Raw genomic sequence first — 15,683 nt, forward strand, 5'->3', positions numbered from 1 at the left:
AAAGACATTGAATGAGCGAATGCAAAGACATTACCCGAACGCTCATCCAGAACTTACCTGTCATTTACTGGAACTGCAAGTTTCACTTTGGGTCGGCGCCATATCTCCGGCATTCCGAACCCCGGCCCCTAAGGGGAAAAAGACATAAGCGTTGGCGCTTGCTGCAATAAGACAATGAACATTATTATTAAGCTTGAACTTTTGAACTTGCTACAGAACTCTTACAGCGCCTTACCTGAATAGTCAAGCTTATTTGAACTCCCATCAAACCTCAATCCAGTGAAGTAACTGGGTTTCAACGCGCCCCTGCATCAGAAGCAGGATGGAGAACTCATCCTTCCAGACCCTAAGGTGAGACTTCACGGGGAATCGAGGAAGGGTATCGTGGAGGGTTGGAAGGGAGTGGGAGGCTGGAGCATTATTCCATCAGTAGGTAATACTCCCTTTTCACGCACAGGGGAATATTCCTGCGAGCCAGTGAGTCCATCTACAGAGTCCTGCGCTTCACCATAGAAGAAGCATCAGCACTCGAAGCCAGACCTGCGCCTCCGTGGGAATCAGGTGAGCGTGACATCATCCTTCTTGACCTTTCCGCAGCTTTTGATACCATCAATCACATAATTCTATTAGACAGATTGCAAACACTAGGAATCAAAACCACAGCCCTGTCGTGGATCTCTTCTTTCATCTCAAACTGGTCGCAAATCATGCGCCTCGACTAATTCACATCCATATCACGTCCAGTTTGCAAAGGTGTTCCCCATGGAGCATCCACGTCACCACTAATCTTTAACGGCTACATATAACCCATTCCCGCAATCATCCTCTCGTACAACCTTCCATGCTACAACTATGCAGATGATACCCAGATCATCCTCAAAATCCCAAATTCTTAAAGATCCGGCAGCCTGGACCTATCATCGTGCCTCTCCGATATTGATCACTGGATGACGACCAATCACCTCATCCTCATTCATGGGAAAACTGAAATCCTACTCTGCGGGAAAACATCCCTCATCCCCCAACCAATCCCTTGGTCCGAATCACTAGGACAAGCACCAGCACCATCAAATGTGGTTAAAAACCTTGAATGCGAATTTGACTCGAATCTATCCCTCTCAAAACACACCACAAGCGTATCCAAAACCTTTACGTATCCTCAGGCAGATTTTCCCCTACCTCACCTATCCCCACCGCTTCTCGGCTATCAACTCCATCAACCTCTCCCGCCTTGATTATACAAACTGCCTCTACCTAGGAGCCCCTATATAGCAACTACGGAAACTCTAAAGAATCCAAAATGCGGCAGCATGTCTGCTCATTAACCTTCCCCCCAGAGAACACACCAGCCCTACTCTGAGAGTTCTCCACTGGCTCTCTATCGCTCAACGCACCACCTTCAAAGCCATGTGCTTCACCCATCGCGCAATCTACAACACTGGCCCTGAATTCCTGCGAGACAAAATTGTCCCTTAACAACCTTCAGGAACCTCAAATCTCGCAATGCGTTTCGCCTAGTGATCCCAACGCATAGCTGCACAAGACTTGGCGGCTCCTCCTTCTCCGTCCAAGCGCCAATCATCTGGGATTCCATCCCCCTACACATTTGCAACATCGAAAACCACCTGAAATTCAGGAAGGCCCTTAAAACCTGGCTCTTCCCAATACTTTCCTAAGCCACTGCACCCAGTGAATACCCCACTAATAAACTCCACTGCTTCCGATCATAATTCAGGTGCTGGCAGTTCTTGCAGCAGTTTCACCTGACACACCAACACATACCGCTCAACAACACTACCTGCCATCTAAAACTCTAGTTAAGCCAGCAGCCTTCCTTTGTGGCTTTCCTGATCCACCATCAATCCTCCCACAAAAACATTCCAACCCAACAAGCACCCTAGCGAAGCCAGCGGCTTTCGCTGTGGCTACACCCGCATCACACTCACTGCAAAGCCCTGCCCACCAGTCCACATGAGAGACAACCAACAATGAGGTAAGTGGCCCTGGCCAGCACACGCACATCATGAACTATTCACCGCCACTGTTAACCCGCAATGCTCATCCTGGGAAGCTCCCAACAACAGCAATCCCCCACCACAAATGATTTTCCCCAAGCTAGGTACAACAAGCCATCGATGACTGTTACATTACAGATACTTACTATACAATAGGCTGTAACCTACGGCCTCTCAAGCCCAGGCTCCCCTCCACCTACACAAATCGAGGGGTAGGCCCCTCCGTTTGTTCATTATATAGGGAGACCTCCTGCACCGCGAAAGCGGAGCCACCTGCCTACCATAGAGGATTCTCAATTTAGGTACAGCCTCCTCCTTGGCTTACTATATGACGAATCATACTGCAAGGTGATACCCGGGCCTCTCTCCCTTTCACAGAATCCCCGGATCTAGGTGTAGCCTCAATCTAGGTTGCCCTATGCTTAAACCTCAGGCACTGTGAAACACAGGCTTTTATCCCACTGTACAGGATCCTCTAATCTAGGTTTTGACTCTGTCTCTGCTTATTATACGATGATACTGGCTACAATATGAAACCTGGGCCCATTGCTACAGGACTCTCATCTCTAGACCCGGACATAAAAGCAGTCTCGCAGCCTACGGTACGTATAACTCACACCACTAGCGTGGACACAGGCCACAGGCATGGCCAAACATCCATGCACGATAGAACATGTCTACGGCTAAACACATCCGGCCTAGTTTTACACATAGCCGCTCAAAGTGAAACACCTGACATACCCCAACACCTCTGCCACTAGCATACAGCGACCACCTCCGGTATAGCTGGCCTCACATAGACTCTCTTGACAATCAGCGATCTATTTCTAACCCTCAAGGAGCATTCACATGCATGGCTGACCTCTTCGGGGCTGCTTAGTCGAGCCTTGCCAGCCACCCAAGTCTTCAAATGGCAAACATGCACACACGCATCTAAGGTATTCCCCTAGAATCTCTAACCACATCGACTACGATCATCAAGGGCATTCAACCAAGGAAAAAGCACATTGGGGCCACACAATTGGGGGAAAGCGCTATATAAATAACAAAATACAATACAAGACTTCACCAGATTCCATGTGCTCATTTATACCCTTGAACCTGTCGGAAGCGGCTGCAGTCGCTGAAGCTTCTGAAGCTGCTTCAGTGCAGCTTGACTGTCTGATTGAGCATGGCCAGCACACTTCTAGGCGCTTTCCTCTAACCTGTAAGCGGTCGGCTCGGTTCACTGTGCTGTGTGCTGCTCCTTTGGGGTCCCGTGCCGCAGTGCCCTTGACCTGCGACTCAGTGCCTTATGCCCCTTCGCACCCTCCAGAAACCGCCTGAGAGGTGGGTGATGACTCCTGAAGGCAATGGTGTGAGGAGTTTGGTGAAAGTAACACGGACACACTGGGGAAGGTGGGTAAGAGACATATCACAATAGGAGTACACTGTGGGATGCTGAGCATCTGAAAGCCAATTGTTTTTGGTTCTGATTTTCTAGTGTGTTTAGTCTACAATACGCTAGGGTCCTCTGCTTTTTGTGGCCTTTGTGGCTGTAACTGAAATAGAGTGTGTATAATGCCCACCAGCAGAGCGCCTGTTTAAAAGATTAAGTCATGTCCATTGAGTGAATCTGGTGCTCATTCTGATATCACTGAAGTGGGAGTCTCTCCTACATGTGTGGGCATGGGCATCAATCGTGTGCTGGACGTTATGGTAAGGAGTGCCTTGAGAAGACAGCGTCTTTGCAAAAATATTTGGGCTTCAGGGGAGAAAGAGGAGGTTGTTGCTGTGGATGCCATAGGGACTAATTTAGCAGCAGAGTTGGAAGCTGTCACAGGTTGTTGGTATGTTCGACGAACTTGCTTGCCCTTGTCAACCTGGTCATTCCTCCCAAACGTCACCAGTCATAAATCAGGTGCTGCATTCCCCTTTGAAAAGCATGGATGCTGTGATTGCTGAAGATATTGGCCAGTTAGGCCCTGAAAGAAGGAGAGTAATGGAGCTGTACACTGGCAAAATATTATGGAAAAGAAAATTCATGATCTGAACCAGTGTAAAACTTATTGTGACTTTTGTGATTTGGTGGATTCCTTTGATGAGATCACTTCACACGCCCCCATGGATAGGATGGATAGAGTATGTCAATGTGACCTCAGTGAGCTACAGGCCAGTAGGATGGATATAGCATGCCAAAGTAACATGACTATAAACACCAGTGGGGCAAACATTACAAAAGAGATCAGCGTATCTCAGTCTGACATCATATGGCCTGATGCTGGCTCTGCTGTGGTAGGAGCAGAGGGAGAGGTCTTTGTTTCTTCACAAAAGATTAGAATGTGGGCAAATCCACCACTCAGACTTATTATGTCTCCTCATGGTAGGGATATTCGTGTCAAGAAGTCGGGAATGCCTCTGATAACTGTTATCTTTCAAAGAGAGTTTACTATGCAGTTGTAATTGGTTATTTATAACGCGTTTAATACCAAGAGGTGTCTAAGCGCAGACCCAGGGATCGAACCGTCGTCTTGCTTCCAAGGCCAACACTGTGCCCCAGAGCTATCCTCCGAAGATTGTAGGAACATTGTGATCACCAATGTAGAAAAACCAGCGGGGGTAGAAACCAGAGAGGCGCTCAGAAACAAGGTATTGTCTTGGCCCAGGGATCGAACCTGTGTTGCTCTGCATTGTCTTGCTTCCAAGGCAAGCATGTTGCCCCGGAGCTATCCTCCCAAGATTGCAGGAACATTGTGATCACCAATGTAGAAAAACCAGAGGGGGTGGAAATAAGAGAGGCGCTCAGAAACAAGGTCTTGTCTTGCCTAGACACCACTTTTGCAGAGGTTGCATATTAAGGAATGGTGTGCCTGGACCAATGAACACTGTATCATCATAGACTGTGGTCAGAGCAGCCTCCCTTCATTTCTGAGCTTATGTAAAAATCTGACCAATGTGTCGTCCACCTCTAACTTAAGGATTGTGCTCAATTTGTTAAAAATAATTGTCCTTTCTTTTAATTACTCTTGTATTCCTCTTGCCCCGCCCCCTGCAATGTATTTAATTCTGTGATGTATGTTCGTGACTGTGTTATGTGTAGCGCCCGTAGGCCTCTGGGCCACATTGGCGCTATATATAAATAAATAAATAAATAAACGAACTAAATGTATGCAAAGACATTGACAGCCAGTACCATCTCCTTCTGATACCATGGCGATTGTAGCACATCCTCTCCTCATTTGAGTGCCTTCGCCTACTTACATTAATTAAAAATAACAATGTTTTACATTAAATATTTGATTTAAAATCGCAACGAGTGAAAAGGTGCACAGGTTCAATGGTGACAATGAAATTATTAGTTGCAAAAGAAATGAAGATTTCAATGCCTTACAGTTTAGTGGAATCCATATAATTGTGGCTGTCTACTGGACGTGCTCACCATTCACACAGCTCATTTGCCATAGCCATTATTTGCTACGCAACATGCATTAGTGACGTGTCGCCCTGCCACTTACTTGGGCAGTGTCTGCTGTTGGAAGGCTTTGTTTAGCTCCTCCGTCCAGTCCCCGACAGATCGGATGTGCACTGAAAAGAAGTCCTCTTCCGGCGCAGAGGTCAGCGTGAACGGATGCCATTCCAGGTGGGATATGGAGGGGCAGTTGATGAAAATGTACTGGCCCACTTCCATCCGGAAGCCCTTCTTTTTCATTTGCAGCTCCAGTACTTTCGATGGGTGCATAACCGCCTGTAAGAGATGAGCAGGAAGTTTGGCATCACACATTGACCGGGACGTTTTCTACATGGAATTCTGATGGATTCAAACATTTGCTTTGTGTGACTTGTCACCAATATTTTGTATTGCGCTTAATGCCAGACTCCCCCCAGCTTGTAAGCTCTGGACCAAGGATTGAACCTATGAGTTGCATTGCATCTTCTGGTTCCCAAGGGTATATCATTGCCCAAGAGCTATCCTCCCAGCCTCATAGGAATGATGAAATTCCCAAAACCATCAGAAACACATCTTCTGCTGGAAATCACGTTCATAATAAATAGTAGGGCACCTTTGGTTCAGAGGCTTAGCCTAAGTGTGTCAGTCTACACTCGCAATCATATGCGCCAAATCCTGTATTATGATGCATTCGGGAAAGCGCTAGAATGTGCTTAGTTCTCTTATAAGGTGTGGCACAGTAGTTAGGAGGAGGAAGTTCGCATTTTGTTCACCGTCTTAGTTATCAATGCCACTTACATTGGAAATCTTGTTCGCCCAGAAAATATCCCAAAGTTGCAAAGTATCAGATTTCGTATTTGACTTTATAAATGCACAAATAACTGATATGCAACTACGTGAATGTTCTTGTTCGTGCTTCATTTGTTTCCCCAACTCCCATTGGTCACTGATAATTGGTGTACCACGAAAAACGAAATGCCCAATATGTCTTATGGCCCCAATATTGCTTATGTTAGTGACCATTTTCCCATCTGGCCAATGATAGTCCCTTGTTTCAAGGTTCACCTTAATCCTAACCTTTCCTACACATGGATTGTTTTGCATCACGTGTCTGCCTTTGCATGTAGCTTCCTCCAGTCCGGGGCAGGGGCGTTGCTAGGGGGGGGCTAAGGGGGCTATAGCCCCTGATCTTTTGGTTGTAGCCCCGGATACAATCTCAGGAGCTACAGCCAAAAGACTAGCTAGCCCCCAACCCCAACCGTTCTGACATCAGCTTAGCCCCGGGTCTTTTCCAGACCTAGCAACTCCCCTGGTCCGGGGCATCCGTGAGCCACTGTAGCCAGGCTGCAGCGGTTTCTTGTGATGTTACACGTGTGCTAACATTTTCTGTATCACCCACAGAGCTTTTTTGAGTGGTCATTTTTCGCTGTATGTTTCATTATACACTCTTGATCATTTCAGGTGAAAACATGCAGGGCAAAGATGGGTGCAGCCAATGTTGGGTACACATCCCTTTCAGTAAGAATGCTGAAATGGGCCCTAAATTGATTGCCAATGTTTCATGGAGACTGTTGATAAAATCTACAATTAGAACTAATGTGAGTATGTAATTTCCTCGAAGCAATTTGCTTTTTTTAAGCACATTTTAGCGCACTAAATACAAGGGAAAACGCCCCGAGGCCTCACCCACACCCCCACCTTGCTAAATGCCTAAACCCAACCCACATCCATATTTTGCAGTAAAATATGGTAAAATACTTATGAGTAAATGGGCTACGAGGAAACAGGCCTGCGAGGAAATGGGGTATTTCCACTAAGGTAGCACGAGTAGGCATGATTGCGTGCTGTAAGAAACTGACGCTAGATAGTTTTGTGAGCACACCCCTCTCCCCCCCCCCCCCCCAGCTCCTCCACAATGCGAGATTCCACTTTCTTCCCCGCATTAAAGGAGAGGACTGCTGTTAGGGGGCCTGGAGCGCACCCGTGCGTTTCAGCAAACCCATGTAGTTTTAGAAGAAGGAGAGGAGGGGGTGGCAGGGGCGATGAAAATTCATGAGCTGCTCACACCATGAATTAAACACCCTTCAGATGATTAATGAGCGAGGAGAACAAAAATAGACATTAAACCTGCTAGGTCCTTACCTTTGTAACAACGACGGTCTGTCGGGAGCGGCAAAAGCGAATCAGCCGTTCAATGAGATACAGGATGATTGGGGCCAAAACCCACTTCCAGGTCTAAGGATGGAGAAAGCGCAGAGGTCAATCACAGAGACTGAGAGGAGAAAGAGAGACTCTTTAATTCATTCTGTAAAGTGCAATCTACACCCAGAAGTGCGCCATGTTGCTAAAGGAACAAAGATCTGATGCAGAATATGGAGCAAACGAGGTACGATGTCACCCGTCACGGAATTACACTATTCGTATTTTACCTGGAACTCAGAATCATGTCCCCAGTCTTCTGAATTCTTCCATATTTGCACCCATGTCTGCCAGGGCAGAAGACTAGAGCCTAATTCATGGAACGTTTAGCGCGATACGAACTGACGTTTCACTGCCAACAAACACGTTCCACTGGCCCTGATTCATAGAGCGGCGCAAAGTGTATTTTTGCGGAGCAAAGTCACTTTGAACGGCACAAATATACTTTCACCGTTCTGTGAATTAGGGCCGATTAGATTCAACGTGCTTGTTGGCAGTGCAACGTCAGTTTGCATCGTGCTAGAAGTTCCATGAATTAGGCCCTAAGCTAGAAAAAGAAAGGTTTTGGATTTGACTGTGTGTATACTATGCACCTGATTTATTCTGTAATGGAGTTCCACAACAGGAAGGTGTGAGGGGTAAAGGGCCGCTTGCTCCATTTTACCTATCACCATTTGGGGGATGATTTGCTGCGTAAGATCCGCAGAGTGCAAAGAACGTGAATGAATGTGCTTAGTAAATTTACTCCTCATAAATATTGAGCCACATTGGTCAGAAGTGGTGTGAACTATGCAGAACGCTTTAAAGCTCGTGTGTTCAGAAACTGGTGACCAGTGTAGTTGCTTGATCTGTTATGAAGTTAATGCCCTCCGAGGGATCTTTACCATGGGCAAGGATATTTTGAACAAGCTGGATCCTGCTTGACTGCTGACTTTTAGCCTGAGAAAGCCCTCTTATTTACAGTTTGCTCCTTCTTCCTACTGCACGCCAGGACCGCTTCATTAGTAACTTGTTTATCTCAAAGCTGTTGTTAGCTACAGGCCTTTTATCATAAAATTAAATGAAGCAGAATTATAGCAGCCTGATATTTCCATGGGCAACATCCTACTTTCCCACAACAATCCCCTAAAAATGTGGAAGAAACACGCCAGGGGCAGAGCATTAACCTGTGCAGGATACGCATCATGTTGCCACTCTGCCCAGCTGCTCTTTGTTTGCCTATGCCACTTCATTGGCATGCATGAATGATTGTTGCACTCCATGGACTGCAAGACACCTTACAGACCCTTTAGTCCAATGCGTGGTATTTATGTCTATCCAACTGAAATAGCCCTGTTCCCCAGAATCCCTTGTGCGTGATCTTAAGTCTAGCCAACTCAAATAACCCTGTTCCCCAGAATCCTGTGTGCGTGATCTTATGTCTAGCCAACTCAAATAGCCCTGTTCCCCCAGAATCCCTTGTGCGTGATCTTATGTCTGACCAACTCAAACAGCTCTGTTTCCCCAGAATTCTATTTGCGGGAGCTTATGTCTAGCCAACTCAAATAGCCATGTTCCCCCAGAATCACTTGTGCATGATCTTATGTCAAGCCAACTCAAATAGTCTTGTTCCCCCAGAATCCCTTGTGCATGAGCTTATGTCAAGCCCAATCAAATAGACTTGTTCCCCGAGAATTCCATGTGCATGATATTTCGTCTTTCCAACTCAAATAGCCATGCCTCCCTAAGTGTGTGATCTTATGTGTGGGGTACAATATAGCCCCTCAATCCCAGAAATAAAGAGGCCAGAGTGATTGTGAAATCCTATTGAAGTCTAAAGCCAGCACTGCAATGGTGATGTAAGACATGAGGCCTAATGAGCCAAAAACAGGCCTAAATCTCAAAGGAAAGATAGCGGGCTTAAATTCCAAAAGTGCAAAGATATGTGCAATGCATTTCAGCAAGGAAAAGAAAGACATGTGGCTGACAATGCAATTTTACTAAATCCATGGAAAGCTACACTTTTTACTTAAAGAGACAGATAGCACTGAGTACATTATCTTCAATGTAATACCCGATTGTGATCCCAAAATCTCCAGTGAAACCAAGCTACTTGAATTTATAACAAATAAAAAAACTCCCCTTTTCCTCATCCTAAATGACAGTACGCAGAGAGAAGTGCCTACTTGGGTTTAAGGTGAACCTGGCTTTGTCATATAACTGCCCTATATGTATGGAAAATCCAGAAGTGATACTCATGTCTTTTGTAACTGTGAGATTAAATAAGTACATTACACATGGATATAAGGCCTAGGCGCCTTATAAAATATCATGTAAAATGCGTTGTGTGTTAGTTAAAAGCCATTTCTTGCAGAATTCTACGTGCAGCCGGCCATTTCTTCTGAAATTAAACTTTAACCTCAAAGACCTTTCCTCTGCTGGTTATGGAGAGGGAGGTCTCATTGTCAACAATCAATCAAGTCCATTGCTTAAAAATGTAAAGAAATGCACTGCCTTTGATGGAAACTACAGTGGAAATAGATGAAGCCCTGCCTGTCTTTTCAGCAGAAGTGACCTTGAGGTCACAACTCCCATACATTGTGCTTTAAAGCAGCAGCTAGTGCCATTGCAAGGCCAAGAAGGGATAGGCTAAGATAAACATGAGCCAGCACATGCTTAAGGGGAAATGCAACTTAAGAGAACAAATGTGAGGGCCAGAGTGAGAGAGTCATGTGAGCTGGACTTTAGTTAATAAAAAAATACATTTTATTGCATAAAAAGGGTAGCGTATATGCCACAATGCTCATTCTAGACTTGTATTAAAGGTGACAGTAAACCCCTTTGAACCATGTCAAAACGATTTGTGTGTGATAAACAACAGAAATTATTAAGGAAAATTTGATTTGGATCTTCCCTGGATTCCAAGAGATTTGAAAGTTGGTGTGAGGGTGAAGGACAAAATTAACATGGGAACTATGAAGTGGCATATTTTTCACTGATACCACTCCTGAGTAAATGTAGAAACCCCATATCTCTGCATAGGAAGGGCATGCATCTGATTGGCCTGAAATGTAGTTCTTAAAAATATATCCATACATATAAAGATTTGAAAAATTAGGGTACTTGCCATGTTGATAGATTTTCAGAGTTTGAACATGCCAAACCCACATGTCAGTTTGGGATGACAACGGTTTCTCCTCACACAGCTGTTGTAACTCACACCCCTCATCTGCTTGTCCTGTTGGCACACAGGTGGGTGGTGGGTAGAGAAAACCAACCAATCCCTTCTGCAGGAATCATGACAAGTTTGTGATATCATTTGCCCTATAAGTAAACCAGTTTGCATGAGAACTGGGCTTTTCCATTTTATCCCGGCAGGTAACCTGCTGCTGGACTCTTGCGAGAAACAGCCAAGCAGATAGGCCACAAATCTTGCATTGGACACAGGTACCAGGAGACATAGATGCTGACTGGGACCCCTTGGAGGAGCTAGAGGGGACTATCGTTGACTGACACCCTTGCTGTCCCAGAGGTCCCTACTGCTCCCTAATGCCCATTACAAGGCCTCTCCTGTAAGTAAAACTATCCCAAAGCCACAGATTGTGTGGGCCCTGCTTTTTTCTCAAGCATTGTCCTAGTCATTTCCCCATAGCAAAATACCCTGTTTGTCTGTGTAAGATCCTTAGCATATTTAATTAAAGTAAATCAATTAATTCCCCTATAGAAATCACGGGATGTGTTTTGTTAGCAGTCAAAACTAACAAGCTCCTTGCAGTGTCTTTGGAGCCGGTATAGACATAAAGATTTGATTGACTATTGGCAAGAAAACCCCTGACTTTGGTACAGAGGTGTGGGGGTCCTGAATCCAAAAGAATGACTCCACAAAACCCTGTTTTCAAGTGAGTGTGCAGGGTGCAAAACGAAATTCCCATTGATCCCCTGCATTGTAGATCAGACGTGTGAAGCCTTGTATTTCCTTTGCATGTGTGGTGGAGAAAATTAAATTGCCCCTTTGCTCCCATTGTGCTCTGACCCAAACCACAAGCCCTGTCTGTTCTTTTTACGTGTGGCAAAACGAATATCCCATAGTTTTTCTTTCCCTCATATTACATCTGTGGTAATAAACAAAAACATATTTTTCCCCTTGAATCCCTTTTCCAAAGAGTGCATTTCTATCAGAACTCAAAACAATTTTCCCATTGTGTTCCTAGTCTCTGCCTCTGGCCTTCAATTCAGAGGGGTCAAGTCTAATTGATGTTGGAGGGTGGGGGGTTGCTGGGAGAAAAAGTATTATAACCAAATCAGCAAGCACTGTGTGTCTTGAATTGTTCTTTTTCTGTATTGGTGGGTGATTTGTAAAGAAAGCTGTGGGAAATTGTGACTGAATATCTCAGTATTATCTCTGTGTTGGTGCCATTACGGAAGCCAACTTTGTTCCTGTGTTGCCCCCGCATTGGTGGCTGATGTTAGTCTATTTGTCCAAATTGGTTAAATAAATTAATACATCTATATTCTTACTACACACAGGCCTGGTTCCTAGTCCATTGTGCCACTGGGTATTTGTTGGGGTTGGGTATGAAACGGGTTGGAGGCCTTACAAAATTGAACCTGCATCAAAATCATAGTGATTTGTTGTGTGCCATCTTGATTGGGGAAAAGGAACTCCCTGAGTTGAGTGTGGCCGTGTAATAAACTGCAACCAAACTGGGACCTCATCCGGGATATAATGAAGAGTTTTCACTCATGACAGTGCAGTATCAGCAGACTATTCATCTGGGTGTCATTGCATTGAATTGCAGTGGATGGAAAGTTGTGTTGCATTGCGAAGGCGCCATTCATACCTGTACACTTGGTTTCAGGGCGGTGTGTAGATAAAACAGTGTTGATTTGAGTTGCCATTGTGAGTACAACCTAAGCAGGAACAGGGTTGAGATTTTGCTCTTGCATAAGAGCCTATTAGGTGCAGAACATATTTCAGAATTAACCCCGTAGAAATCAATATGGCCAAGAAGCACCTTCTATCCAAATTGTTTATTAAAGGTTAATGGGTAGAACAAGAGCTTGAAATGTGGCAGGCTGGAATGATGCAGGAATTTACCTCGGCAAATGTTGATATGTGGCAGGATAATGGGCTGTTATATCAGACCCTGGCAGACTTTTATATGACAAAGACCAGCAGAGATGAGCCAATTAAAATGGATCAGCTCACAGCATATATGTACTTACATATGATGATCATGTAAGAAAGATACCAGGATAGTGTAGCCTCTGCAAAACCAGTATGAGCTTTTTGATCAAGCACATAGAGAGTTGAAACAATTAGGGAAAAAAGCGCAAAAGAGTAGAAATTCAGAGTTAAAATTAGAAAACATTATTCAGCAGCTAAAAGAGGAGTTAGTGACACAACAGCAAGTGAATTTAGAGCAAGAGGCTCAGTTTTCTGTGCTGAAAGGGGAGTATCAAGAAGGTGTTGAAAACATGAGCGTGAGTAAAAAAAAATGAAGTTAGCAGGTTGTGCACAATAGAGCCTGTTTAGAGGACATTTTCACATTTCAAACTCAGATTAAACAACTGAAAGCTGAAAATAGCCAGCTAGTCATAGGGATGTCAATTCTCAGGGCGAATTTGATCAGATGCGCCAAGATCTGAACACTCTGAAACAACAGAGAGATCAGCTCAGGGAAGAGAATTGCAAATTGTGTCAGGGGAAAAGTGCCGTTTCAGGAATTGCGCCAGTTAAGGGCGGATATGAAGAAAAGTGAGTTATGTTCTCAGGAGCTGACTGACATGAGGATAGAAAATGAAAAATGTATGGGACATGTGAGGCAAGCAGAGTTTGACATAGTGTTGGTGCCATTAGGGAAGTCAACTTTGTTCTTCTGTTGCCATCACATTGGTGGCTGATGTTAGTCTGTTTGTCAAATTTGGTTAAATAAAGTAATACATCTATATTCTTACTACACACACTGCATGGTTCCTAGTCCATTGAGGTACCAGGTATTTGTTGGGCTTGGGTGCGAGACGGGTTGGAGGCCTTACCAAATTGGTCCTGAATCAAAATCATAGTGATTTGTTGTGCGCCACCTTGATTGGGGGGAAAGGAACTCCCTGAGTTGAGTGTGACTGTGTAATCAACCACTACATATGTCTATGCAACTCAAGTAGCCCTGATCCTCCAGAATCCCATGTGCATGATCTTATGTCTATGCAACTCAAATAGCCCTGTTCCCCCAGAATCCCATTTTCACTGCGGCTAGTTTACACATGGGTGTTTACACAGTAGTATTTTCACAGTGACCGTTTTGCTGATTGTTTTTTTTTAAACAATACATATATGGGGTTGAGGATTGGGCGGTGGTGGGTGGCAGGGTGAGGTGTCAGGTGGGTTAGATGGGGGTGGGTGGAAGTCCCCACCATTTAAAAAAAAAAAGAAAAACGGCACCGGTGAAAAATGCCCTGGTAAAAATGCCCATGTGTAAAATGGCAGCGGTAAGAAAACGTGAAACTGTGTAGCAAGCTCAATCGTTTTCCCCACAGAATCCCACGTGTGTGATATTTGTTTGTGGAAATTATGACTGTTCCAAAGTCCTCTCTTGTTTCTCCATTCTAATACAAAAAAAATATATATATAATAATTATTATATATATATATATATATATATATATATATATATATATATATATATGAGAAGAATGCCTTTTGGAAAAAGACAGCAAGTGGAGTGCACTCCAGAGAGCAGCTGCAATCAAGAACCAGTATCCTTGCAGCAAAAGAAAGTGGAAAGAAACTCCTCAGCACTCCTGGCAACACGTTTTCTTTATTGGTGTGAGTACATCAGGAAGGAAAACAAAAACGACGCGTTTCGCGGTGCACAGACCGCTTGATCACGTGGGTTTACATTATATATTATATATAATTTCCTATAAATGAAGTCATCTCTTTTCCAGTCAAATAATTCATAGTGTATGGGACCAGTCCGAAGGAAGACCAGAACAGTGAACAGAGCGGGTTTACTGCAGTGTGTTGGTGCTGTGTCAAGTTTTGATGTGAGTTGATGAGGAGGACGGGTGAGACTAGGAAAAGATGGAGGGGGGAACATGGACTTGGAATATTACCAGAGAATATGCTGCTGAGATTATTTCTAGATGTTTACATTACACACATTTACAAGTCGAGGCACAGCAATAAAGTGCTTTGCCTAAGAGACACAATTTATTTGATCAAAGCCTACAGCTCCGGGACCCTGGTTCTGCAAATTACCACTAGACAACTAACCCAACAAGTCAATTCTGTTTCAGAGGAACAGTTGACCCGGAGGGCAAGGTAGGAGCAACAGAAATGAGCAATGTTGTTTTGTAAGTAAATGCTAGTCCAGTCATAGTTTAAAAACAGCATGTTAGAAAAACAAATGGTGAAAGTGGAGTGGGGGGTTTCCCCCTGAAGGTATTCATTCAAAATGGAGCAAAATGGTACATTTGTGACAATATTCTGGAGTAGTATTTGAAAAATGAAAATCAGAATACTAATTTTATTTCTAAAATCGATATGCAAGGAGGGTTGTTAGTTTTCTCCCAAAAATATTTGCATTAAAGCAAGGTAAAAAAAGATTATTTCAAGTCTCCGAGCCGTATCGTTCGTTTATATCATACATTTGATCAAAAGTAAACTTGGAAAGGGATGTCTGGAACATTTTGGAAAATCATCGGACACAAAGGGGGTCATTATGAGGTAGGAGGATATTAGCGGCATGGCTACCCCCTTACCGGGTACCGGGTCCGGGTTCCTTGAATGAGGAATTACCGGGCCATTCCGACCTTGGAGGGCCCGATAAATCCTCATTCAAGGAACCCAGACCCGGTACATCCCCATTCCCATTCGAGCCCACATAGGGCTCAATGGGAATGGGGAGCATGCTAAAACCAGGTGTCCTTAGCGGGTCCTGCGAGCAGAACTCGTAATGAGGCGGTAAGGGGTTGACGGCTCCTGCACCTTTACTGGTGCCGTTAACCCCTAACCGCCACGGTCGTAATGACCTCCAAAGTGTTTTTTCAAGCAAATCCAT

The 15,683-nt window shown here is 44.5% G+C and overlaps 1 protein-coding gene across 1 annotated transcript in view; it reads right to left on the minus strand.

Annotated features, from left to right (window-relative positions):
* The window catches only part of NOX1 (NADPH oxidase 1), a 94,387-nt gene that overhangs the window by 24,966 nt on the left and 53,738 nt on the right, over positions 1–15,683 (minus strand). The window contains exons 8-9 of the mRNA XM_069613005.1: positions 7,585–7,677; positions 5,510–5,739 (exon numbers count right to left, since the gene is read on the minus strand). Coding sequence (XP_069469106.1) covers positions 5,510–5,739; positions 7,585–7,677 — 323 coding nt within the window. The remainder of the gene's footprint in view (positions 1–5,509; positions 5,740–7,584; positions 7,678–15,683) is intronic.

Source organism: Ambystoma mexicanum, chromosome 5p, assembly GCF_040938575.1.
Source record: "Ambystoma mexicanum isolate Mex_15411 chromosome 5p, UKY_AmexF1_1, whole genome shotgun sequence".
Lineage (NCBI taxonomy): Eukaryota > Metazoa > Chordata > Amphibia > Caudata > Ambystomatidae > Ambystoma > Ambystoma mexicanum.